General features: G+C 35.9%; 1 protein-coding gene across 4 annotated transcripts in view; it reads right to left on the bottom strand.

Moving 5' to 3' along the window:
- Positions 1–18,860: 18,860 nt before the first annotated feature.
- Positions 18,861–26,494, bottom strand: part of Rspo2 (R-spondin 2) — a 131,978-nt gene continuing 124,344 nt past the window's right edge. For 3 of the 4 annotated variants that reach the window (XM_074069054.1, XM_074069053.1, XM_074069052.1), the window contains one exon: positions 18,862–24,241. In XM_074069054.1, coding sequence (XP_073925155.1) covers positions 24,126–24,241 — 116 coding nt within the window. In that variant the 3' untranslated portion in view covers positions 18,862–24,125. Of the gene's footprint in view, positions 24,242–26,494 lie in introns of all 4 variants that reach the window. The other variant, XM_074069055.1, reaches the window with a different exon arrangement.

Here is a 26,494-nt window from a genome sequence, read left to right on the forward strand (position 1 = left end):
GATAACCAGAATATACAGGGAACTTAAAAAACTAAATTCTCCCAAAACTAATGAACCAATAAAGAAATGGGCAGGTGAACTAAACAGAACTTTCTCAAAAGAAGAAATTCAAATGGCCAGAAAACACATGAAAAAATGCTCACCATCTCTAGCAATAAAGGAAATGCAAATTAAAACCACACTAAGATTCCACCTCACCCCTGTTAGAATAGCCATCATCAGCAACACCACCAACAACAGGTGTTGGCGAGGATGCGGGGAAAAAGGAACCCTCTTACACTGTTGGTGGGAATGTAGACTAGTACAACCACTCTGGAAAAAAATTTGGAGGCTACTTAAAAAGCTGGACATCGATCTACCATTTGATCCAGCAATACCACTCTTGGGGATATACCCAAAAGACTGTTACTCCAGAGGCACCTGCACATCCATGTTTATTGCGGCACTATTCACAATAGCCAAGTTATGGAAACAGCCAAGATGCCCCAGCACTGACGAATGGATTAAGAAAATGTGGTATCTATACACAATGGAATTTTATGCAGCCATGAAGAAGAACGAAATGTTATCATTCGCTGGTAAATGGATGGAATTGGAGCACATCATTCTGAGTGAGGTTAGCCTGGCTCAAAAGACCAAAAATCCTATGTTCTCCCTCATATGTGGACATTAGATCAAGGGCAAACACAACAAGGGGATTGGACTATGAGCACATGATAAAAGCGAGAGCACACAAGGGAGGGGTGAGGATAGGTAAGACACCTAAAAAACTAGCTAGCATTCGTTGCCCTTAATGCAGAGAAACTAAAGCAGATACCTTAAAGCAACTGAGGCCAATAGGAAAAGGGGACCAGGAACTAGAGAAAAGGTTGGATGAAAAAGAATTAACCTAGAAGGTAACACCCACGCACAGGAAATCAATGTGAGTCAATGCCCTGTATAGCTATCCTTATCTCAACCAGCAAAACCCCTTGTTCCTTCCTATTATTGCTTATACTCTCTCTACAACAAAATTAGAGATAAGGGCAAAATAGTTTCTGCTGGGTATTGAGGGGGGGAGCGGGAGGGGGTGGAGTGGGTGGTAAGGGAGGGGGTGGGGGCAGGGGGGAGAAATAAACCAAGCCTTGTATGCACATATGAATAATAAAAAATAAATAAATAAATAAATAAATAAATATTTTAAGGAACTAAAAAAAAAGGACTTTCAGGAGATGAGGTAGTTGTTTGATGCCTCTTATATGTCCCAATAAGGAAATCACAGTAGAGGTTTAGATGAAAAATTATATTCTTCCACAAAACTATTTCCTTTAAGGGGAAATAGTCTTGGATCCCAATTGGGCCCTTGTAAAGACCAACTATGAAAAAAGTAAGAACTGCATGTTATCTTCTATTCCAACATGTAAGTTAGTCATGACTGTACTTTATCTTTAAGTGGAAGTATAACCAGGCAGGGCCTTGGAATATAAATTGTGGCAACAGATGGCTTGCATTCCCACTGAAACTACCTCCATACCATTGCTATGTGTATATGGCCTCATGGGGAATTCTTTATGACAGATGATCAAGAAGGAGAAAATATCTGAGCCTGCTTTAAAGATTTTTCTTAATACGTTGACATCTGCTTGAAAGGAGTAGAAATAACCTTGAATGAGACTTAGGCATGGTTGTCCTCTTAATAGGCCAAATTTTCCTACTGTATCTCTCTTTGCACAGTACTTTGGAACTGCAAAAATAACCATGCAAGAGCTAATCAGTACGCAAATCTATAATTTTCCTTAGACTTTAAAAATTTTTGTAAAGCATTAAAAACCCTTATTGTCAATTGTAAGTGTATAGGGAAATAAAATTTAATGAAGCTAATATTTAACAAACTGTAATTTAAAATATTAGAAATGTTGTAACAACATGGGTGGGTTTTTGTAAAAGAAGAGAAAATTATCAAAAGTAATTTTAAGTTTAATTACCTCTTTGTTCTACAAATTTGCAAGTTGAAGAGAGCATCTCTTCTATACTGTGGTAAATTAACAAACACCTGCAAGTTTGGATCAGCTTCCAAGATTTTATCCTTTGCATAAAATGTCAAAATATCTTTGTGAGTTCCTTTAATGTGATTTTTTTCAATATTACCTCTGTGGAATATCTTCACATTTATTACAACCACTTCCCTCGTTTATCTCAATAAGTTTGCCTTAATTAAGTTCCTGGCTACATATCTGGACCCCAAAGTGTCAACATTCCTAAGGTCATCTCTTTCTTCTGTAATTCCATTTAAATTTAATTTGAATTACTCTTTCAGCATTATCACTTTTCAGGTCTTTGCTGCTGTGCTTCAATCTTTATGAACCAATTATTTTTTAAATTATTCATATTTTCTAAGTTGTCTGAATTTATCATTAAGAAATAAGAAAGCAATAACGTGACACTTTTGCTAACTGTGAACGGAATAACAAATAAGCAATGACCAAACACTGATAGAGCTTGAAAAAAGTGACATGATTGGTCACTGATCACTATGTGCATCTCATCTTTGCATAGTAATTTGTGAACCAAAAAGCTTGCAGTGAAGATATATATATATATATATATATAATTTCTCAGTTAATAACCCCTGGGAATTTGAGCTGTGTTGTTGAGGGACTGCAATTATTCAATTAAACCAATAACTGAAATCCATGCATGTCAGCCAGTATGTTTTTTGCCCCCTTTGCCTTGGAGGACAAATTTATATTATCCTTGGGCATTATTTAGACATAAAGCCAGAGGCTTGAAAGATTTTCAGAGATCAGTGAAAAGGAGGTTTTAAGAAGGGTCATATGGATGGTTCATTTAGAATAGGCCCCAAGTGTGAGAATAATTATATCATGTGGGAATTTCACCCAAGGTCCCTTTTGTGGAAGAACCTCTCAATAACACCATGAATAAGATGATATACTTTGTGTCTATCAAATCAGCTTCATTCCTGTCCTCTCAGTCAATTCATGATCAGAGAATGCCTGATCAGTCAATTCATGAACAATGTGGTAATGATATGTTTTTTATTGAGACAGTCTCACTGCGTAGCCCAGATTGGCCTTAAACACATGATCCTCTTGCCTCAACCTCCTGAGATCTGGGGTTACAAGTAGGTGCCACCACTCCTGGCTCACAGATGTCTTTTATGTAAGATCAATAATATAGACTGTTCTCACCGAGGCTGGTAGGATTGCCCCTGTTTGGGATATAGAATACACTGATGAAACTAAAATTAAATCCCCAGAACCAACCAGCTATCTGGCAAATTGCTAATTATATTGCAGATCTCCCACCATCAGAAAGACAATGATTCATCTTTATGAACTAGATACTTCTGGATCTGGATTCCATCTCCCCTCCCATTATGCTTCTTCTAAAAATAACAACCATGACTCCTCCTCTGCTTTCTATACAACATACCTTGAGCAAGAAACCCATCTTTCAGTGAGAAAAGTGAAGCAGTGAGCTAAGCCTCATGGAGCTCTCTACTCTTCCCATGTACATTATCTATTTAAACAAGATTTATCAAAGACTCCTTTATAGACACCACTGTCACTCAAGACCTTACCAAGTTTGGATGCAGTAGACACTGAACCAATGGCTGATACAAGATATTTCTCCCACAATTAGAACACAATTACCTGGAAAACAGGAGTTTTCCCGATAATACAACCCATTACTGTACCTTATTACCCAGTTGCAAAAACTTTTCTACCAGTCTCCAAAGCTCTAAGTTTCACTGGTTAGAGAATTTTAGGGAAATGTTTCCACAATGGGACATGGCACCATTGTGTTGAATGGGAGCTGAGACTGAACTCCTGCCACTGGGGGCTTCTACCACTTGACAACCAGGGAGGAGATGGGTTCACATCTCCTGGGTGATTGATCCAGATCAGAGTTCTACAAATTTTTTCTATAAAGGGACAGATAATGAATTTTTTTAGACCTTTTTGGGTCACATGGTCTCTGTCACAATGACTGCAGTTGTGATATGAAAGCAGCCTCAGTCAATACTAAAATGAATGAAATTGTCCATAATTTTGCCAGATAGGATCAAGGCACAGAATCAGAACATGAAAGGGTCTCTTACCCTTCCTGAGTCATCTTCATTTGATCACATAAGCATGGAAGAAGATGACTTGTCAAATTCTCCATGTGCTCTGCGAGCCAGTTGGACAGAAATTCCTACCCCTGAGAAGTGTTGGCAATAAATGCTCCACCATTCTTTACAAATTTTTAAATTTATATCTCTTCCTGAGACTTGAGAAATGACTCAACGCTGTACATGTGTATGCCAGTCCTTTCTGGGCTCTTTCTGTCTGTAAGAGTTCCATAACTAAATATTCCTGCACATGTACTCTTTGCTGCTTTGGTCTCTTTTCTGCATAATTTTCAAGGGAAGATCAGAACTCTTAAGGGCAAGTAGTTGCAAAGGTGGGGAAGTTTACAGTCTTCCAGCTGCTTTGTCTGCAACTAGATGTGATTCTAATTTTCCGTGTAATAGGAAAATCAAAGATTCTAAAAGTCCAGAAACCAAACACCAGTTGTTTTATTTTTTTTAAATTTTTCTTGCTGTTGGCTAGGTTCTTTAAATATATTAAATCCTCTAATCTTTATAACTACCTTAAAATTTATTAATTCTTAGTTTTAATAAAAAACAGATAACTCAATATGTTAAAGTAATTTACTATTGCTCACACAAATGTGTAAGCTACAAAACCAGAATTTAAACACAGATCTCTTCTACTCTTAAGTCCATGTTCTTAATTACTGTTCTGTATTAGTGATCTACAGCGGAGTAACTAAAATAATAAGCAATGATCATTTGTCTACTTCCTGTCCGAAAACATGCTAATTCTGAGAAACAGACACTACCTTTGAAAGAGAGGTAGCTTATTTATGGCCATTCCTAAATGAATATTGAGATTCCAGTCATCGAACATCTTCCCACTTATGGAAACCTAAACTTGAGTACATTTTAACACAGGATTCCACCAGAGACTCAGTCCCTAGCTTTATATGGTACAGTACTTCATACAGGGCTAACACAACATATTGATGGACTGGTAGGATAAAGGATCAGTAACTGGGATGCTAGTACGAAGAAATCTGAAGAAGGAGAGTTCTCATGATCCAAGCCTTCATTATTACTGCCTCTACAGAATCTGCTGAACAGGCAATATTCTTGTCTCTCTTCTCCATAATTCCCATAATGACAGAATTTTTCCACAGAAAATTATAGAAGCTTCATGTTCCACTGGATAACCATGATATGTACAATTTAGTTGATGTTCCACTATATTTTTATACGTCATTTCCTGGTTCTTAAGTATCTTCCTCCATAGAGACACTATACTAAATCTTCAGTCTCCTCAAATTTTTCCATGAAAAACAAATTGAGAAGGAAGATGTGACATTTTTCTTCATTCATCTTCTTCAGAATATCACTCTCTCAATTTTATATCATTAGGTATTTTTCTTTGAAAAGTCCAGAATATTTACCTTAGAAAATAAAAAGAAAAGTGGGTACATGATAGACAATTAGAATGATTTAAGTAACTTTGGTTTATTTAGCTAAAATTCATGTAACTGTTCAGCCATCTGGCTCACATATGGAAGAGAGAAAACTAACTGAATTGGCTGAGAACACAAGAAGAACCATCTGGTCATCTAACAAACATTGCTTGAGTGCCTACTCTGTGCCAGGAACTGAAACCAAGGGTGAAAATAATAGTTTGGTCAAGTTCAGTTCAAGAAAGTCTTTTTCCAGTTGACTGAATTCTCAGACAATGGACTAGGCTATCATGAAAGCCTTTGAATACTCCATTTGTTAACCAAATACCTAATGACCACTTCAGATATTGTAAACAGTTTTATTTTTTCCCATCATAGAAAAGATCAAAATAATTGACTTAATTTAAGTTCAATGCTTCTATGGAATGAAAACAGGTTCTTTCTGCAGTATTCATGTTCTAATCAGCACTCTTTCCACATTTCTTTATCAGTCTGCCTAGTCATACATTCACGTTTTTTTTTTTGTTTTTTTGGTTTTTTTTTTGATGACTTAGAGTTCTGAGGACTCCTCTAATCCAATCGTACTTGCCCTTGCCCACAGGATATTTCCTTTGGATGTCCTCTTGTCTGCCCAAGATTAAAGTATTTAATCAAACTTACCCAGAACTCAAAACTAAGTATTCTTCCTTCTAGAAAAACATATTTCCATCAAAAGTATCATTTTATAACTTCAATAATTTTGACACAAAATCTTATCATTCCCATCGATGTATTATGTATCTCAGACCGTAGAATTAACCAAGCATCAAATCATATTGGGTAAATCATTCTAATACCCTCTTATCCACTTTCTATAAAAGCATCCCACCATATTCCTGATTGTGTGGCAATCTATTCCTTAGACTTTAAGGAGTAGGATACAGTCTCTCCAAATCTTTCCCATCTTTTCTATTTCTACAGATAAGCATGTGTGCTCTTTTTAAGGTTTTGTTACCCATTGGTTTTAGTCTTTACCAAGTTGTAAATTAATTTAGTTTCAACGTGAGTGAAACTCATTTCTATTTCAAGTAGCACAAAATATTCAGTAAATCATAGGATGCAAAACTAGAAATGCATCTTTGAAATATGTGGGTTGTTTATAACTCAGAAAAATCTAGAGATGGGTGTGTCTATTTCATTATTTCTTGCTTTTGCATGTGACAAGCCAAATTTGTTCTCTCTCTCCGCAATACTTTTCCACCTATGGAATTCCTTTGGGAGCTCTTCAAGGGATGCATCACAGCTTTATCTGGATATAAATTGTTACCTCAAGGATTTACAGTATACCAACATGTGGTTAATGACAATACATTTCTTTTCATTGATCAATATTAACTCCATATTTCACTAAACTGTAAGCTCCCTGAAAGAAGGGGCCTTGTTTTCAACTAAATACATTTCTTGGATCCTCACTAAGATTTAGTTATTTTGTCAAATAAAGAAATCTTCATCTTTTGCTCTCTGAAGACATTGCTAAAAGAATAGAAAAAATAAGCCTAAGAAACTGAGGGAAAATAGTAGTAAACGACATACTTCATTAAGTAATTGTATCCAGAATATATAAAGAACTCTTACAACCTACTAAGAAAATAACCTCTTCTATAAATAAGCAAAATAGTTAGACACTGAACAAAAAAAGATATACTGGTAACAAAAAAGCACAAGAAAAATATGCCAGCAAAATATAATGAATCACTTGATGAATCTACAAACTACCAGAGTGTCAAATGTCCCTTACAGTATCACGTGTTGGCGAGAATATGGATCAAAGGGAATATTATATGCTTTCGGTGGGAATGTAAAATAGCAAATCACTTTGGAAAATTGTTAGTTTTTTCAAATACCAACAATTAATTATATGTCTATCATATAAATGAGGCATTCCATTCCACTCCTAGGAATGTACTTACAGGAAAGGAAAAGATGTTTCCTCACAAAGACTTACATGTTCCTAGAAACTTTTTATAATAGCCCAATAGTGGAAACGGCCCACATTCCTCTCAACTGGTAAGCAAATAAACAAATTGTAGTATATTCAAATATGGAATACTACTCAGCAACAAAAAGGAATGAACTAATGACACATACAACGATACAAATAAGTCATATAATAATAATTTTAACCCAAAGAAACCAGACATAAAGAGTACATACTATGTGCTTCCATTAGATCCTAGGAAATAAAAACTATTCTGGAAAAATAAATGTATGCTAATTTTAGAAAATATAAATGAATCTATAGTGACAGCATAGAGTGATCCTAAGAACAGAAAGGGGTATGTAGAAATATTACAAAAGTTGACAAGGAAAACTTTGGAGGTTATGGATACTATTCAATATTTCTATTGCAGTGATTTTTGTGAGTATTTGCATATGCCATACCTTATCAAATCTTACACTTTAAATATATGCTGTTTTTGGTTTGCCAATTATATCTAAATATAGCTATAACAAGAAAGGAAAAAAGAAGAAACAGAATAACTTGCATTTTTAATAAAAAATCTGGCTAAAGATTATTGCTGCAAATGAAAGATGGACTGAACTATTCATTAGCTGTTTTAACATACATTTATTTAGGCACTATTGAAGACACAAGGAACAATTCCATAAACAGTACAGGTAAACTTACCACCATCTTACAGATCAAATTCCATGGACAGCAGGGAAGACATGCTCACTATGGAGACACACAGGTTCTGTGACATTGCCAGGAAGAAGAAAGCCAAAAGGAAATGGACAGGAATGATGGGGGAGGAGTTGCCATTTTAGTTCATATGGTCAGGGAAGATTGATAGATGACATCTCAGCAGAAAACCTACTTCATAATATTAGTTCTTTCATTTTGTACATCTTCATAATCTAATCTTAAAAAAAGATTTTAAATAGCAAAATCATGTTCTGGATAGTAACTGTTAATTTTTTGACCTTTTATGTAATTTGCCTCCTGGATCTTAAGAAAGAATTTGGGAGTTTGTTGGTGGTAGGGATGAACTGTGGAGAGTTAACTAAAGTATATATAAATTAAAGGCCTGTGAGATTTCTAAAAGCCAAACACCAGTTAGGAAAACCAGTTTCAAATTAGAATCATCTCCTATAATTGCCACTTTGAGTGGAATTATCTTGCCCCCATAATAGAGCATGTAGCTCCCTTTCATTTTGTATCTGAGCCCTAAGCATTCTGTTTTTTATTTACCTTTTCTTTTCTGTTCTTATTTGTACATGTTAAAATCAATACTTTCATAGCAACAAATGAGGAGGTCGTCTATGTAATATCATATTGGCCTACTTGTGCCATTATCTGTTCGTTCACCCATCCAGCATGCACTAAGCACCCACCATGCATGGAGCACTGAGTGCCTGCAGCATGAGACTATGCTCATGAATCGGAGAAACCTCGAACACGAACGGCTTATTGTCTGGTATGGATATGGAACCAAGTAAACAAATTTCTGAAAAGAGAAATTGCAAGAGGTGTTGACTTCAAGGTAATGCTAAAGAAGGAAAGCAGCATGTTAGGCTCTCTATTATGGGACGTCCTCAGTGAGCTATGAGCTAGAACTTTTCCCCTTGTCCTAGAATTTCCTGTATCTAGGTCTTTGGAGTTGACTGGAGTTGCAAAAATTCTTGTTCTATTTTATACTCTAGAGCCTTGAAAGAATACCAGGAAGCGTCTCAGATATAAAAGGGTTTAAATAATAAACTCAAATGTAGAAACAAAACATTATCAACAGTTGATATCTCTTATGTAACTGACTCACTCATCTCCCAGCCATATCGCCTTCCAAAAGAATTTGCTGTCTACCAAACCCAGGCACTTCTTTCTGTTTTACTATGCATGCATACACAATACTACATATGTATTCATAGTTGCTTGCATGTTATTGAACTTTGTATAAGCTATGATATCCTACATATTCTGAAAACCAGATTTTCCAATAAATGTGTGAGATTCATCCTTGTTGATAAGTACAAACATAGTTTATTCACTTTTTTGTTCCTATTCTTCCATCATGTGAACATTGCATGACTTATTTCTGCTGTGGTTGATAATTTTTTTTAACAATGCTGCCACAAATATTCCTATATTGGGTGTCATGTGCATGCAATTGAGAAATTCTCAGGGGCATGTTTGGAAATGGAGTTCTCAGATCATCAGATATGCAAAACTTACTTTATAGGTGTTACTAAATAGGTTCCTTTAAATGATTGTAGCAGTGTAAGTTATCACCAGGAATATGTAAATTTCTACTTTCCACATTCTAGCTAATTCTTGGCATAGTCATATATAAAAATTTGTAAAACTGAAAGAGTGTTTCTTATTACCAGTAGAGTTGAATGGTCATTTGGTTTTCCTCATCTATGAATAATTTTTGCCCCTTTCCCCAAAGTGTCTTTAATTAGAACAATTCTCTTCGTAATCTTTTCCAGTTATAGTTTTATTAAAGTTTTCATAGAATATGAAAGATTCCTGAACCTTTTGAAATCTTAAAACACATAGGTGAAATTCTCCTTACCACCTTTGTCCCCAAACACCTAATTTTTCTCTTTGTAATAAACTTTTCTTCAAATTTGAAAACTGGAAGCAATGTATAGTTTTGTTCCTGAATTTCGGCTGTGTGCATTGAGGATAAAGTGGTATACTGATAGAGGAAAATTTAGGGTCTTTAAACAATTTTCGAAGGACTACAGAGATCAGAACCAATCCAGAGGTTTTCATTTAAGTAGAGAGACAATGATAATTGATGCTTGAAAATCACAGAGAAAATTGAGAATGGGAGATATGCCTAGGAGGACTCTGCTAAGACTGCCTTTGAGAATGGGGGCCATTGGCTTGTGGCTGTCTTCTTGCTGGGTAATGAGCACTTGAGCTATATAGAGAAGGGTGAGTCAACACCTGCTCGTTCAAAGGTCATTATAAAGTCTGGTTAGTAATGCTTGATGCTGGACAATGCTCTGAGGTCCTCTGACATAATTAATGTACTTCAATTTTATTTATTTATTACTTATTTGTTAAGTGTTTGCTGTGTAGGAAGTACTTTACACATTAGCTCCTTAGATTTCACAACAATCCCATTTCACAGACAAGGAGCCCTCCATGTTGTTGACCTCTGCCCCCCCTCTGGATATTGGTAGGGAGACATAGTCAGTCTTTGGTAGCAGATCGCTGGGTTTACCACAGAAATGACAATAACCCCTGATTTAGGTTATTTGTAATTTTCATTTCTGCAAGAAAAAAAAAAAAAACCCTAGGTCTCGGATCCTAGTCTTTCATTTCATAGCCAAAATGAACATCCCTAGGATTTTCTTCCTGACCTCCTTAAAACATTCCCAGTTCTCCCCAAGGTTTCCATGAGAGGCCACGAGAAGTAGTCAGTTGTGAATTCTAGTGGTCTCACTGCCAGTGCTAGGTGGTAAATTTCCTCTTGAAGAAGTCTCTCAGATGAAAAACTCAGTGTCTCTTATAAAGATATTACTCATTTGTTTTAAAAGGTGATATGTTCCCCCTGAAACTCTTTGTGCTTTCAGCAGAATGAGCCCAAGCCAATTTTTTTTTTTTATTCCAGTCAAGGGTTTTACTCACCCTTGAAGCTCCAGTGGCCACTAATCCACAGAAGCTGTTTGCTCCTTTGAAGTTTCTTTTTCACTTCAGATGTACAAGGGTTTTAGCCAAGTCTGGCTACAGGAGAACTTCAGAGATTGTTCTCTGCCCAGGTTGTGTCCTCTTTGTGTGGTTGTTGAGTTCTTGGCTTGAATTTCAGGGGAGGACAAAGTTGCTCTTGTCCAAGTAGAGTGAATAAATGTTTCCAGCACAGGGAGAAGGCCGTAAGGGGGGGTGGTTTTGCTGAAATGAGTCCATGAGATGTACCTTGATGGAAGAGGTTAAGTTGTATCGTGTGTTGTAAACATTCGCATTCATCAGATGTACAAATAACTTTGTTTCAAAATGGTAATGACTGCACAACAGTTATTCACCATACACTGTTATTTTCCCATGTTATTATTAGCTAACTTGAGATAATGATGAAATAATTGTCATAAACGTTCTAATAGAAAATAATGTCATGCCAAATTGACTGTGAGCAGCAATGAAAAAGTAGCACATGAAAGTGGTTAAGCGTATTACCCAAAGTTCCCATTACTGTATTCAGCCATCTCGCCTTACGATGCGCTAATATTTCTCTTAAATAGGGTCATGGATCATTAATTTCCTGGCCTTGAAATCTCTTATTATTAAAAGTGTTACTTAGCAACTTTTAGACATTGAAGTTAATCCAAAGAAGAAAAGCCAAAAGGTCTGTTCGTCTGTTCACTTTTATTGTAAAAAACGATTGATGTCTTGTGCTTGAATATTTTTCATTTGCTTTCTTAGAATTACATTGTCTTGACTGGGTTAGTGGGGGAAAAAGAGTACAATATGAGTTTCCTTGGCTCCCATAGATCAGGGAACAAAATCACAAACATATTTGGTGTTCATCCTGTTTTGTCTGCTTCACTGTTCTTCATATATGAAAACAATTCTCTTCTTTCCTCCAAATGTTGGGATTAATGTTTGAAACAACTCATGCTATCTAATATATGGTTAGCAGATACAGCCAGCCAAAGTTAAGTTGTATATTTTATATTCTTTCTTTCTTTTTTGCAGGTATGATTTATTGCCTGCCATTTTTTGCTTAAAGCAGTCATGTTTATCTTGGTTACTACATGCTGCTAGGTAAAGCCATAAGAACTGTCCAAATGGAAGAGCCACTTCCATTGTGTTTCTTTTATAGTGTAATATGTGCTTCCATTAAGGCACTGACCACCCTGTGCTGTTACAATCATGCTGACATCCAGGATGGGCTTCAGAGTCCTTGGCTGTGCAGTGGATCAGGGCCGTGGTCAGGAAAGACCTACTCTTGGTCTTAATACTGAGCTATGACTCTCTTATAAGTCCTCGTGTTTGAAGAAGGGATTTTCTCTGCCTTTTCAGTTTATCTTAGGCTCTAAAAATTCTATGGCTGATTCTGCTTACAAAATCTATCTTCTGTTCTGTAAATGAGCTCTCTGAGGGCAAGGATTCTATACCCAGGTCCAGTTTAGCACAAATAGATTTTAATAGAAGCTTAATAACAAACATTGGAATCAGTTTAAGTGTGTAATAAATAATTTAAAATAATATATTAAATATTTATCTACATCATGTTAATGATACAGGGGAATGATGACCTAATACATTTTTTAAAGAATTTAAAACCATATTTAAATCAGTATAATTCTAATTTTTAATGCACAAAAGCATTAAAATGTGGAAATATACCAAAATTTTGGGAGAGGAGATTATAGATTTTGTTTTTATAGTTCTGTGTTTTAAGATAGTATGTGAGCTTTTTTGGTGGAAGGGATTGTTTGGGTTTTTTTGGGTTTTGATTTTTGTGGTACTGGGGTTTGAATTCAGGGCCTCTTGCTTGGTAGGCAGGCACTCTACCACTTGAGCCGCTCCACTAGTCCTTTTCACTTTAGCTATTTTTCAGTTCTCCCTGGGTATACCTGGACTGCAGTTCTCCTACTTGTACCTTCCCTTGCTGAGATTACAGTGCGCACTATTACATTCAACTTGTTGGTTTAGATGGTGGGTCTTGCTAATTTTTGACCTGGGCTAGCCTTGAACTATAATCCTCCCAATCTTTTTCTCTCAAATACCTGGGAGAGCCACATCCATTACAAGAAGGCAAAACCATATCTGTCCAGCATGCTTTTAGTTGTGTGTTGTCTTGTACTAATTGCATGTATTTATGGAATATAGGGTGATATTTTGACAGATGTGTCCTATGACCAATGACCAAGTCAGAATATTTAGCATACCCATCAACACAAGTACTTATCATTTTGGGGGGGCTTGGGAATATTCAAAATCCTGTATTCCAGTTATTTTGAAATACAAAGTAAATTATTGCTGACTATAGTCACCCTACTGAGCTATAGAAAATTAGAATTTAATATTCCTATCTAACTACAATTTTATATTCATTAACCAGCCCCCCCACTCCCCCCTTCCCAGACTTTGGTAATCACCTGTCTGCTCCCTATATCTATGAACAATGTTTGCTTCCACAGTTAAGTGAGGCCATGTATGCCTGTGTCTGGCTGATTTCATTTAACAATGACTTCTCGTTCCATCCATGTTGTCACAAATGACAAGCCTTCATCCTTTTCATGGCTGAGTAGTATTCCATTGTTGATACGTACTGCATTTTCTTTATCCATTTTTCAGTTCATGGACATTTAAGGTCATTACTTATCTTGGCTATTGTTAACAATACTGCAATATATATGGGAATTCAGATATAAAATAGTTTGAAAATATCAGTTTTCAATACTTTTAACAATGCTTCTATATTTATGAAAGATATTAACCTAAAATTCTATGCATTAATATCAAATACTGCATTTAGACTTTAAAAAAACTCTTGTCATATTTGAATTTTCAAAGAAGAGATGTAATCTCAGTCAATCCTTAGAAGTGGTGATATTGAACGTGGGACAGTCTTGCAAAAAGATACATGATGTGCGAATCAGCATTGTGACCCATATCATCTACACAACCTAGAAAAATCACAAAGCACAACCTCAGAATACAGTAGAATGATAAGTCTTCTCAGCAGAGAGGCCCTTACAGTGGATATTTTGAAATAAATATGTGTGGTTATGTTGTTAAATTGATAAAATCCAGTCTCATTGAAACTGATAGTAGAAAATGTGTATTCTGCTTCAGTAGACTACTTTGTTTATAGCTATGATTTTACTATTTTGCATCCTAAGTGTCCTGTGTCGCCTTGCAACCCCATGTTAATAAATTTCATGGTGCTTAAAAACATGGACCATGTACTTTTCCTGTCTTCCCTCCTAATACAGTAAAGACCTGGTATATAGTAAGACAGGGTCAAATTTTATTTATCTTAATGTAGGTCATGTTGTTTAGCATTTGATGTTAATTTATGCTTTATAAATGCTTTGAAGAAATTAAGCAGAACCACATTTTAACATCAAAACATTGACTGAGACAGTAGAAACACTGTCTTTAATTTAGTTTGATAGCCATTTAGTCTTGAAAGAAACACCTTTGTTAGAAAGAGAGAAACAGAAAGAGAAAGAATGGATCTAGGGAGAGGAAAGAATAGAACCAGCACCCTGTGAAAGTCAGTCCATAGAGTAGTATAAATCCTGCCACTTTGGGTAAACTCCAGGCATGTCCTTGATATAAATGGAATCTGTCTTCAACTTGGACAGTTTGGTTTCACCTGAAAGAATACAGAAGGAATTGTTCGGGGGTTGCTCAGGACAGCACAAAGATTTATGCAGGGCAGATGTGGGATATGAGGCAGACAGTGAGCCACTCCAACCCCTCTTTTGACTGGACCCCAGATTCTTGTAATTCTATTGTCTAGGGAGTCCAGACCAAATTCTGGACTTGCCTTAAACTTTACCCAAGTTTCAGCTACATTCATTTTTATGTACTTTTATATTAAATCATCCTAGGCCCTCCTCACAAGATCATAGAGTGAGTTTGTGGTAGTTTTTCACCTAAATTATTCTGGAATGTGTTTGGATTGGCATTTGAACACCAGTTTTATTTGTCTCTGAGTATAAATCAAAGAAATAGTCATTTCTGGAGTGATTCAGAGACAAATGTCTCCAATAAATCCCAAGAATATATACAACAAGTAGAATGTTATATATTTTAGTTTATCTTGATAAGATACTATTTGTTTAAACATCAAGAAAATATTTTAAAACAAATCATTTCAGCACAAAACTCAATCAGTATGGTGGAACAAAAAAAAATCACATAATCTGAGAAAATATATTTAATAATTGGTGCCAATTTTTAGATGGTGGTCTTTTGAATTTTCTAAATTTCCTAATTAGGGTGTAGCAAATTTAATGACAAAGAACTACACACAAGCACCTAATTATAGTGGAGCACCACCAATATTGAGGAGCTAAAGAAAGGGTAACTAACATACCATCCATTTTGTCTGTTGCTATTCCACAAAGCAGAGTTCAAACTATAAGATGAAACACATTCAGCCAGCCTATTTTCAAAAGCTCAGCAGCCTGTGTTTTTGAAATGCACTAATTTAAATTTAAAGACACACATTTAATGTTTCCCCTTTGTAGGTTTTCAGCAGCATACACACATGGAGTCACCATCTGTTTTCAGCCTGGTTCATTACCAACTCATCCCTCGGCTCTGTATTATCAGATCAAGAGGGTAGACATAAATTTGGCCACCTGGGCACTGGTGTCATTAACGTGCACCCCAGCCACACACTCATAAAGTGGTTTTGCTTGGAGCAGTAGCTTGATGGTGCTTCCTTTTTCCATTTAATCAATGCTGAGATTTACTCAGTAAGCCCCTAATAATGTAATTTCAGAACAAACTAGAGAACAGCAAGAACTTGCAGGAGTATTTCGCCTACAAATCGAAGAGAGAATAATGTGTGCTTTTGGGAACAGACAAGAGACAGGCAGCACTGAAAGGATAGGAGCACCATCAAGGAAGAGGAGAAAAGCAGAGAAAAATATGTAGGCGTTTGGACTTGTATTTTAACAAATGTGTACATGATAGAGCTCAGTGCTCTATACAACTTTGAGTGTGGCTCGTGATTGAAAATAGATAAGCTCAACCTTTCTCCTTGTTGCAAAAACAAAAACAAAAAAACCTATAGCAAGTTTGTCTCAAATGACTTAGTTCATCACAAAGTTAAGGTGTCACAATTAAAACAGATGGTTTTCTTCCTGAATTAAAACTGTAGCCACTTGTAACTGTGTAAACTACATAGAAGTGAGAACTCATCTGATAAATTATGAAGCTAATTGGAACAGACCAGTGGCCTTGATTCCTTTTCACTACCTCTTTTAAGCAGTGGGAAAAATCATAGAAACATAATTATCTTATAAAAACAATAGGAAGCAGTTTATAGTATCACAAACACATCTTCTAAAGAAATTTAATATTGTAATTGAAAAATCTTCAGTCATATGAAAATTCTCTCCTTTACCCTCACAAAAATCTTCTTTTCAGGATTCTAGGCTGACTCAGATTTTAGTAATCATAAAAGTCTATAGGAAAACACTGGACTATTAACATAATCCTTTTAATTATCTAAACATTTACTGACTAGCTACTATATATGCAATTATGAGACATGAAAAGAATACAGAACTGGGCTCTCACTTTGAGTGGTTTGCATTTCAGTTGGTAAAACAAAAAACAAGTGCTCAACTGATGAAGAAAAGTTAAAACATTTTATTTAAATGTGTTACCAAGTTTAAAATTATATTAACTGTAGAAAATCAGAGGGTATCAATGATAAGTCAGGGAAGTAAGGCTACATGAAGGAGGTGATGGCCCATGGGAGCCTTGTGAAAGTTGGTGGTTTAGTTTTTTAGGCTGTCATGAAAGAAGACTACAGACTGGGTGGCTTAAAGGACAAGAACATATTATACTCACAGCTGCGAAGGTTGAAAGTCCAAAATCAAGGTATTGGCATGTTTGGTTTCTCCAGAGGCCTCCCTCCTTGACTTGCAGACATCCGTCTTTCTGCTGTGCTCCCACTTTTGGTGTTTCTACTTACAAGGATACCAGTACTATTGATTAGGGTCCTTTCCTTATGACCTCATGAAACCTTAAATACTACCTTAAGGACTCCATACTCAAGTAGAATCACATTGGAAATTCGGGCTTCAACAATAGGCTTGAGAGACCTGGGGGGATGGTCACACTTTAGTCCAAATGATGAGATTTGGTCAGAGCTATGTTTTGGGGGAGGTGGCTCATTGGTATGACATGAACAGTCAAGGATTAGTTCATTAACAGAATAACTATAAGCCATCACTAATACCATTTCATAGGGTGCCTACAGAGAGGAGAAAATTTGTCAAGAACATTTGCTTCCCTGGCCATCTAATGACATCAATCTTGAAGAAATTTGATGACAAATTATTATATCATTATTAAAACATTTACCAAACTCTTTCATTGAAATGGGGCATTTTATTTAAACTGGTTGTCATTGTTCTAATTCTAAACTTACTCATGTCGATATGCTGCTCAAGCACCTTTTTGTCTTCTCTCTTTTCTATATCTACTGATTAGATTTTGATTAGTATAGTTTTTTGATCCCAAGGAAAACACTGAAAAACCAAACTATAGAGAATGCCACCAAGTTAACAACCCTAGAATCTTAGTGACCTAAAACAATTTTTTTTTTTTTTGGTAGCTTGGGCATCTACTTAAAGCAACTGTTTTCCACACCATAACTGAGAGATCAGGTTGCTTTCACCTTGTGGCTGTGCCTTTATGGTCCCAGCCAAAGGAGAAAACAGACCATGCAGAGTATATGCTTACTGTTAAGTGCCCACCTTTGAGTGATTCACATAATTCCCATTTAAATCCCATGGGTTAAAAATCAGTCCAGAACGCACTTAAGTACAAGGGGATTGGAAAGTAGAGGACTCCTCAGTAGTTAGAGATGAGAGAACAGAATGAAGGTACCACAAGTCTTTGTGCATTCAGTTTCTCCAGGTAGGATATATAGGAGAGAGTAAACTCACCAAACAAGCATATGTGATGGGGAAAAGATTAGGAACATATTTATTTAATTTAAAAATGGAATTCATGTACTTAAAGCTTTCATTGTCCTATTTTATACAGAAAACTCTGATTTAAAAAAAAGTACTTTCACCACTATCTTGCTTTCCAGTTAAATGCCAAGATTTTGTGTGCAATACCTAACTCTGTTCAAACATGTATGCTCTCACATCAGAGAGCTGCTACCAAAGTAACTCAATAATTATAAGTTTAAAAAATTCTTATTGTTGAAAATTACAAACTCAAGGACCTATAATTCACAGAATGCTTGTTTTGCTGCTCACTTGATGTATTTTATTAAATTTGAAAGAAATAAAGGAAAATTCTTTGTAGGGTCATTGAGATAATTATTTCATCATAAATGTAGATGAAATTGGTAGCTGATATGGTAACCTGAAATTAAGTATCATTATCACATTTATGTGAAGAGTAGTTTCCAAACTGTTTAAGCATTGACATACTTTAAGTTCTTTCTACATCAAAACCATTTTCAAGAGATTATAAACTATTGGAAAGTTTCACTCTTGGAGTGTACAGTGAGGAAATAAATTTGAGAAGACCCAAACCCTTAATTATTACCAATTTTTGCTAATTGTCCTTCACTTCTCCCAATACTTTTATTCTAAAATACATGGGAAGTGAGCTACGTAAGCCTTGAATTCCAACTCTTCGTGCTTACGCCTAGTGACTGCCAGCACCTGGTTTACCTCCCTGGACACTTTTCATAGTCTCTTTACTGTTGTCTCATCCTGTATTTGGCGTCCACAATTTTAGTGCACAGAAGTCTCTTCTCTGTCTTTGGTATTCTCTCTCTGGGTTAACCCATAAAATTCCATGATTCTAAGTCCCATCTATATACTGATAAATCCCCAAATTTGTATTCTAACTCTGGCCTTTTTTCTAACTCTAGATTTACACCCAGTTATCTTCCTGCTATCTCCACTTAAATTTCTAACAGCCATTTCAAGCTTAGGATATGAAAAATGGATTTATTCTCCATTCTATCCTATGTCTCCTAAATAACATGTTGTTTGTGACAAGAAATAGGAAATATATTTGGTTCTCCTTCTTCCTTTGTCCCAAACCCAATTCACCAAGTCTTGTGGGCTATTCTAGCCAAGTATGTCCTGAATCCAACTACTTCTCTGATTGCTACTATAAACTGCTAAATTGTCTGCCTTGTGCATAGCCAATAGAGCAAACAGAGCACACCACTTCCTGCTTAAAATCCTCCAATGATTTTCCTAGCATTTAAACTAAAATCTGTGTCCTCCCTTTAGCTTTCATAGTCCTTCATTACTCTTGAACTCACATTGGTCCCATGTTCCTCCTCACTGTACTCTACCATATCTTCCCTTCTATCTTAGATCATTCTGACCCTGTTTGCACCTCAGGAAATTTGCACTAATTCTTTCCAGTGACTGTGCTGTTCTTTCCCAAATTTTCATATACCAATCATTCAGATCTTATATCAAAGAAAACCTCTTCTGAGATTCCCTCCTTGACATCTCTGCTTATTTGTATTATGTCATGTTTTGTCTCCATAGTAGAGGGACTCATGTTAATACCAAACGTTAGTTTAAAAACCATCTAGCAGCAAGAAGGAACAAGCCAGAGAACTGAGATACTATAATCATGGTCTACAAAGTTTATTCTTAAAAAAGAATATAGAGCACACTCAATTTCCATAGACCAAGACAGAAAATTGGACCAAACTCTAATAAGGAAAGTATACTAAGCTAATGAGAGGCATGATTGAGGAATTACCAATTCCAGAAGCACAATAAAGAGGCGAATAAAAATACTTGAATAATCATTTTTTTTAAAAAGTGTCAGACTCTCTAGGGTATTAACTTGAACCTTGAAAAGCAATAGTTAACTTCCCTGTCCTCTCCAATCTGTTGGTAGTGTCTTCTTGGAACTCCTTTGTTAGGAATGATCCTGAGTCTACATATTTTGCTCAAAGGTTGAAATAGTGTGAAGAACTGAATGAAGTGACACACAGCAATTTGTTATAATTATTCTTCATAGATTCACATGAGAATCTAAATCTTTATTCAACACACATTTTATAGGCTGTTCCATCCCTTAATCTGATTTAACAAATTTACCATTATTTTTAAAGCCATGTTGGCTCTTACATTTCTACCATCATGATTCAGAGTATCAATTGAGATACTAAGATGTCCATGCTTACCATCAAGAAATCTCTGAAGACTTTACAATAACCATTATCTCAGACCATTCAGTCTTTTCATGATCCCCATGATACCTGGATGAACAGGACATTAAAAGGGAATATTATATAATGTGAAAATTTAAGATTCTCTAAGGAACAGGAAGGTACTTCAAAAGAGAATAGCAAAGTAGTTGTGTTAATAGAAAAAAGTGATAGAAAAAAAAAAAGGATAATTGGAATGAATAGAGCTGGGTACAAGAATAGCATTTAGGTATAAAGGAATAGTCCAGAAGAGAGCCAGTGAAGACCAGGCTCAAGATAAGAAAGATATGGAGAGAAATTCAAGAGTCTTTTTCAAGGACTCATTGGAATTTAGTAACTGACAAGATGAAGGGAACAATGAGAATACATGATAAGTACAAGGGCCTTTGTTTAACCAAACAGGTAAAAATATTAACTATTAAACAGGGAAGACAGGAAGTGGAATAGTTCTGGAGGTGGCCTTGTGTTTATACTGATCATTTGCCTATTTGAGCCCACATCTACCTTTTGCATCCTGGAACACTACATTACCTGAACTCCCTCGCTCACAGGTTTCTGGGCAGGTGTGGACAATGGTAGGGACTAGGAGAAGACTGGAGTTTGAAAAGTCAGGGGGAAACCAGGGCATTTATTCTTCTCTTGTCTTGCCTCAGGCAACATTTTTCATAAGCAATCAGATCATCTCTGAGATTTCAGCTCTTACCAGACATGCACTGTGTCCTCAGTTACAGCTTCCTTGGTGGCTATAGCTCTGGCCTCAGCTATAGTTCTAATCCTTTTGAGGTGACCTTGACTTCTGGATTATGGAAATCCCATCCTTTTCTTTAATCCCTCTCACTTTAATGGTGACAGTAGTTGCTTACTATTGCTAATCTGTGGGGTGCCTGCCAACCCATTTTGACTTCTTGGCTCATATATCCCCTGGTGTTCAATTTCCTGTTTGAAATGCCTAGATTTGATTTCCTTGGTTGCATCACAACTGATTGAATTGTCATGAATTCAGCTTTGTGTGTATTTGTAAATGTTATAATAATGAGACTCAGTTCAAGTAGATGCAAATAAATTCTCATAAGAATAAATGTTTTAGCAAATAATATCCAGGCATCAATAAATGGAAGCATACTGATATTTTCATAAATATACCGTTCTCATTTGTGGTACTGGGGATTGAACCAAGGGCCTTGTGCATGCTAGGCAAGCATTCTACCACAGAGCTAATTATATTCTCTTTTCAAATCAACAGTTCTGAAAGAATCTAAATAGTCAATGAAAGTAATAACAGGCAACAATTTGTGTAGTAGAATTTAGTACATACCATGTTGTGGTGACCATCCTTCACACATTTCATCTAATTCTTAAAACACAACCCACATACAGTTGTCCCTCAGTAGCCTCATGGGACTGATTCCAGGAGCACCTAAGGATACCGAAATCCAAAGATGCTCAGGTTTCTTATATCAAATGATGTTGTATTTCCATATACACATACTCCCATGTACTTTAGATTTTAAATATGTAGTATAATATAGATACTATGTGAATACTGGTTATACTGTATCATTTAGGGAATGGCCAGAAAAAATAAACATGTTCAGGTGTAATATATTTCACATATTTTTGATCTGTGATTAGATACACTAATGCTTTGAACTCACAGATATGGAGGGCTGATTGTACAGGTTTTATTTTATTTCTTAAAACACAGCCCTCAACGCAGACAATATTGTGATCCCTATTTCACAGACAATCTGAATTGGTTTCCTTAAGTAATTAGTCTTTTCTGGCCACTCAGGCTGATTGGAACTCAGGCAGTCTAGCTCTGAAATCCTTACTTTCAACCACTATCTTATAACTCATGGTGAGACTAGCTAATGTCCTAGATATAGATATCAACACAAGTATCAATATAAGTTTTAAAATTTTAGTTGGTTGTTAAAGCATTGCATTTTTCCTAAATATATCTCTAAAGTGAAAAAATGCACAAAAGGAATTTTTAAGTTTTTAATGCACAAAAAGAACATCCCAGCAACAGAACAGGCACTGACTTATTAACGATGAAGCACTATATAAAGGAGACCCAACCCATTTAGTAATTAGGAATATAATGTAAATAGACATGAAAAGAGGTGAATACTTTAGGATTAAATGCAAACCCTAAAGTTGTACACAACATTCATATATGGCTTATTATCTCATAGCAATATTTTTATAATGATGCATATGACATTTGTACATATTAATAAGATGCTTTTGACTCAAACATTAAACAAAAATGCTGAAGAGGTAGTTTTGCCAATACAAGGTGAGAAAAAGGCTCTACCTTGCTTTGGGTATTTCCTCAAAAATCTACATTTCTTTTTGGTTCTAATTTTTCTCCTGAATCAGCCAGGCGGACAATGTTTTTAGAAGCTGCCAATTCAAAACTCTCTAAGAACCAGTTCTCCCATGTGGACAATGATGTTTTTGAAACTCTTTTGCAAGTCAATTGGAAAGTTTTCTTCATCTTCCCCTCTGATTTGAATATGAAGTAGATTCTGGGTCAATGGAGATCTACTAAAGATCTGACCAGCAGTTGCAGGAAACCATCCTACTTTCTCCTTAATTCTCTGAATGATTTCACAATAGAAACTTTCACAGTGATCCAAGAATATGTGTAATTAAAAGTCAGGAATTACTTTAAGTTTAAAAAATGAAGTCAGAAAGTGTGTGATGTGTACTACAAGAGACTGCACATATTCCTCATGTTTTCAGTTGTGGTTCATAAAGTCATCACATCTTAGAATCAAAGGGAGTTGGGGCTACTGATGGTCAGATGTCACATGCTGTCTATTCTGTGCATGGGACACAGGAGAAGGTCTGTCAGCAATGAAACTCTTGGACACCAGTCATTTGACTCCATATACAAACTAGCTTATCCTATCTTTACAATGAGAAATAACCCCACAAAAAAGTTTCAAGAAGCAACAGAACCTTGTCAATTTGCAAAACTTGAATAGCCATTTGCCAGACAATGGTTAGGAACCACTAGAAACAAAGTGGCATCATATTAATCAGGTATGACTTGTTACACACAGAAAGCATAAATATACAGTAAACAGAGCTTTATATGTAGCCCCAGCAGAATATGTACATATTAGCACTGCATTGAAACTGAGCAGGAATTTCAGAAGCATATCCCAGCTAAGAAGCAGTTTCATCACAGGACAGTTTGAAAGTCACAGATGCTGAGAACACCATGTGGTAACACTAGGCAGATATCCACATACATTTATCCTTGAAAATGCACAATGTGAGAAGTAAAGGTCATGAGTGACTAGCACTTTGCCCGCTGAGCATCTTCTTTCACATAAATAGGCACCGAATGCATTCTTCAGTGGTGGTCTACAGCCTCAGACCTCCTGCATGTCCACTGTGCCAGGAAAGGATTCTCTCAGCACACACTGAACTAATCACAGGCCATGCACTTACATCAGCTTCTGCATTTTCAGGTCAATGAGCTCCTGCCTTCATAGGCTCCAGATTCAAATCAAAGCATAAATAACACAGAGACCATGCTTGGGATCCGTCCCTTCACAAGGTTACTAGAAGAGATACTTGGTCAGAGCAGCATAAACGCTGCACACCAGTGAGCAGGACGGAGAGTAGCTTTGTGCACTTTTGCAAAAACAATCCCCTGCCCCCCAAATCCACCAGGTGTGTCTTATTTTATTGGTTAGCTCTGTCTGTAGCTAGGAAGACACTGTGCTGCTCCTGGGCTCTTTCAATCAGCTTCCTCTTCTTCTTCTTATTTCTCCTCTCCTTTGCCTTTGGTGTTCTCTTCCCTGCAATGGGGGAAGGAGAAAAAAAATTGAGAGATTTCAGAAAAGTCTTTTACTCTAGGAAAAGCAAACAAAAAACATTGAGAGTTTTGCACAAAGCCCATCTGGAAAACATCACCTATGGAAAAAACAGCCTCAAAGAGAAAATTGTTCACATTAATTTTGACGGAATAATAATAATTTAGTAAATTGGATATGCTGTCTAAAACAGAGACTGATCTTCCTGTTACAGGGAACTGGCATATTTAAAAACCTCCCAGTGGCCAGCTCAGTCTTTCAAATATCATCCTGCCACAAAAATTCCATTTATCCCTCCTACTTTTAACAATGCAACCCTTTACTAGACATCTTTACATCTTTCTACTGCTCCACATGTCAGTGGGTCAAAAGAAAATAAGCATTTATCTACAGTAAATATATCAGAAGTTTCAAACTCCCCTCTCCATGCCCCTAGGGGTGCGGGGGGTGGAATCTTGCTTTTAACATTATTTTTTCCATGTTCTTCAAACACCAATATGTGAAATGACATATGTGCAATGATTTTTTATTTTCTGTAAAAATTCATGAGGACATCATTCATTATGGGTCTCTTAGGTTCTTATTCAAATTCCCTGGACAAATTGTTCTTATAAATAATGGAGAACATGAAAAAAATGCTTGTTTATTCTGATAAACTGATGGTATGCATCTTACTACCAGAAAATCACACCAAGTTATCCTATTTCTCTTCTTTGCCTTAGCCACTAGGAAGCCCAGACCACAAGCTAAATACTTGAGGTTTTCCTCCATCAGGAATTTTTGGATGCAGTTTTCCTTCTACCTCTGCTGTATTTCACTTCTTCCAACTTGTGGTTATGGTTTATAGTGCTACTTTAGAAGGTCTCAAAATTTCATTGCAAGCATGTATACATAAAATGGTGGGGGGAAAAAAGACTAAAGAACATAATGCATTTGGGTTTATTGCCCTCTTTAGGTTCTAAACACACATGAATCATGGGATTTTTTAGAAGAGAAAAGTCTTTAAAAGTTTGTAGTATTTTACAGAAGTCATCACATACACCTCCAGCACAAGATGTTTCCTCCAGGAAATGAAAATCTTACTATCAATCCTTTTCTACCTGACCTACTTCCAATTTTATCAAAGCTCATTTTCTGTTCCTATAGGGGTTAGCCATTAGATATCACACTAATCAGCACTGCAAATAGAATATCCAGTTCTGATGATCTTCAAACTTCCAACACCTACAAAATTCAGTATCCCAGGACTTTTCATGGCAATCCAGACAATGAAGAAGGTAGCTGATATTAAAAAATGAAAAAAACAAATCAGAGATTAAGGAAACCAGTCATACAAGATTGAGAACATGAGATTCTTAAATTAAGACAAGTGTTTCTCATTTCTGATTAGAAAGTGTTTCAGTTGAGGATGGAAAACTGGATTCCTCAAGACCCAAGCACAGTGATTGGCACACACTCAACATTCAATAAGTGTTTTCTGAGCACACATTTTTTTATCACAAGAAGATAAAAAGGATAACTCATTCTTAATAAGACACTATAATAAAATAATGAGAACATGATCATTCCCCCATATTAAATTATAAAGGTCCTTGAAGTTAACTTCTGGTTCTCATTAAATTCTGGCATTAATGTTATAATGGCATTTTGCCATCTTTAAACATAGTTAATCCTACCCAATGAAACCTTAGTCCAAGCCATCATTAATCAAAGCAACTGTAAAATTGCAACTATTTAGTAACATTATCTCTAATGGTGAGATACCTAATGACAGCAGAGAGATGAAATACTTAAAATAACATTTTAAAAGGAACTTCAATTATAAAGACTTATAAATTTTTCTCAGTACTATATTTTTTCTACATAAAAAATTCTTAGCTTAAAAATTTTGCTGATGACATTTAGTTTATGCTTCATTTATATAAAACATGGAGTATCTCTTAAAAGCAAGTGAGAAATAATTGAATGGAAAAATAAAGCTAACATTAGGTTCCTAAGTGTGTTCTGCTGAAGAAGTTATTTAAAGGCAGCTTCTCACATTTATGATTATAACTCTTCATATAGATTATGCAGTTGAAATGTTTACCTTGTACACTAACAGCAAATCTATGCAAAATGACTAGAAACTCTTTTTTTAAGATGGCCAATATTTTGTCATTTATCCAATGTTATGCTGATGTAATTGTCAATATAAAATAACATTGATTCTGCTGGCTGATATTACATTGTGTAATAAAG

The sequence above is a fragment of the Castor canadensis genome, chromosome 3 (genome assembly GCF_047511655.1).
Source record: "Castor canadensis chromosome 3, mCasCan1.hap1v2, whole genome shotgun sequence".
NCBI classification, from domain to species: Eukaryota; Metazoa; Chordata; class Mammalia; order Rodentia; family Castoridae; genus Castor; species Castor canadensis.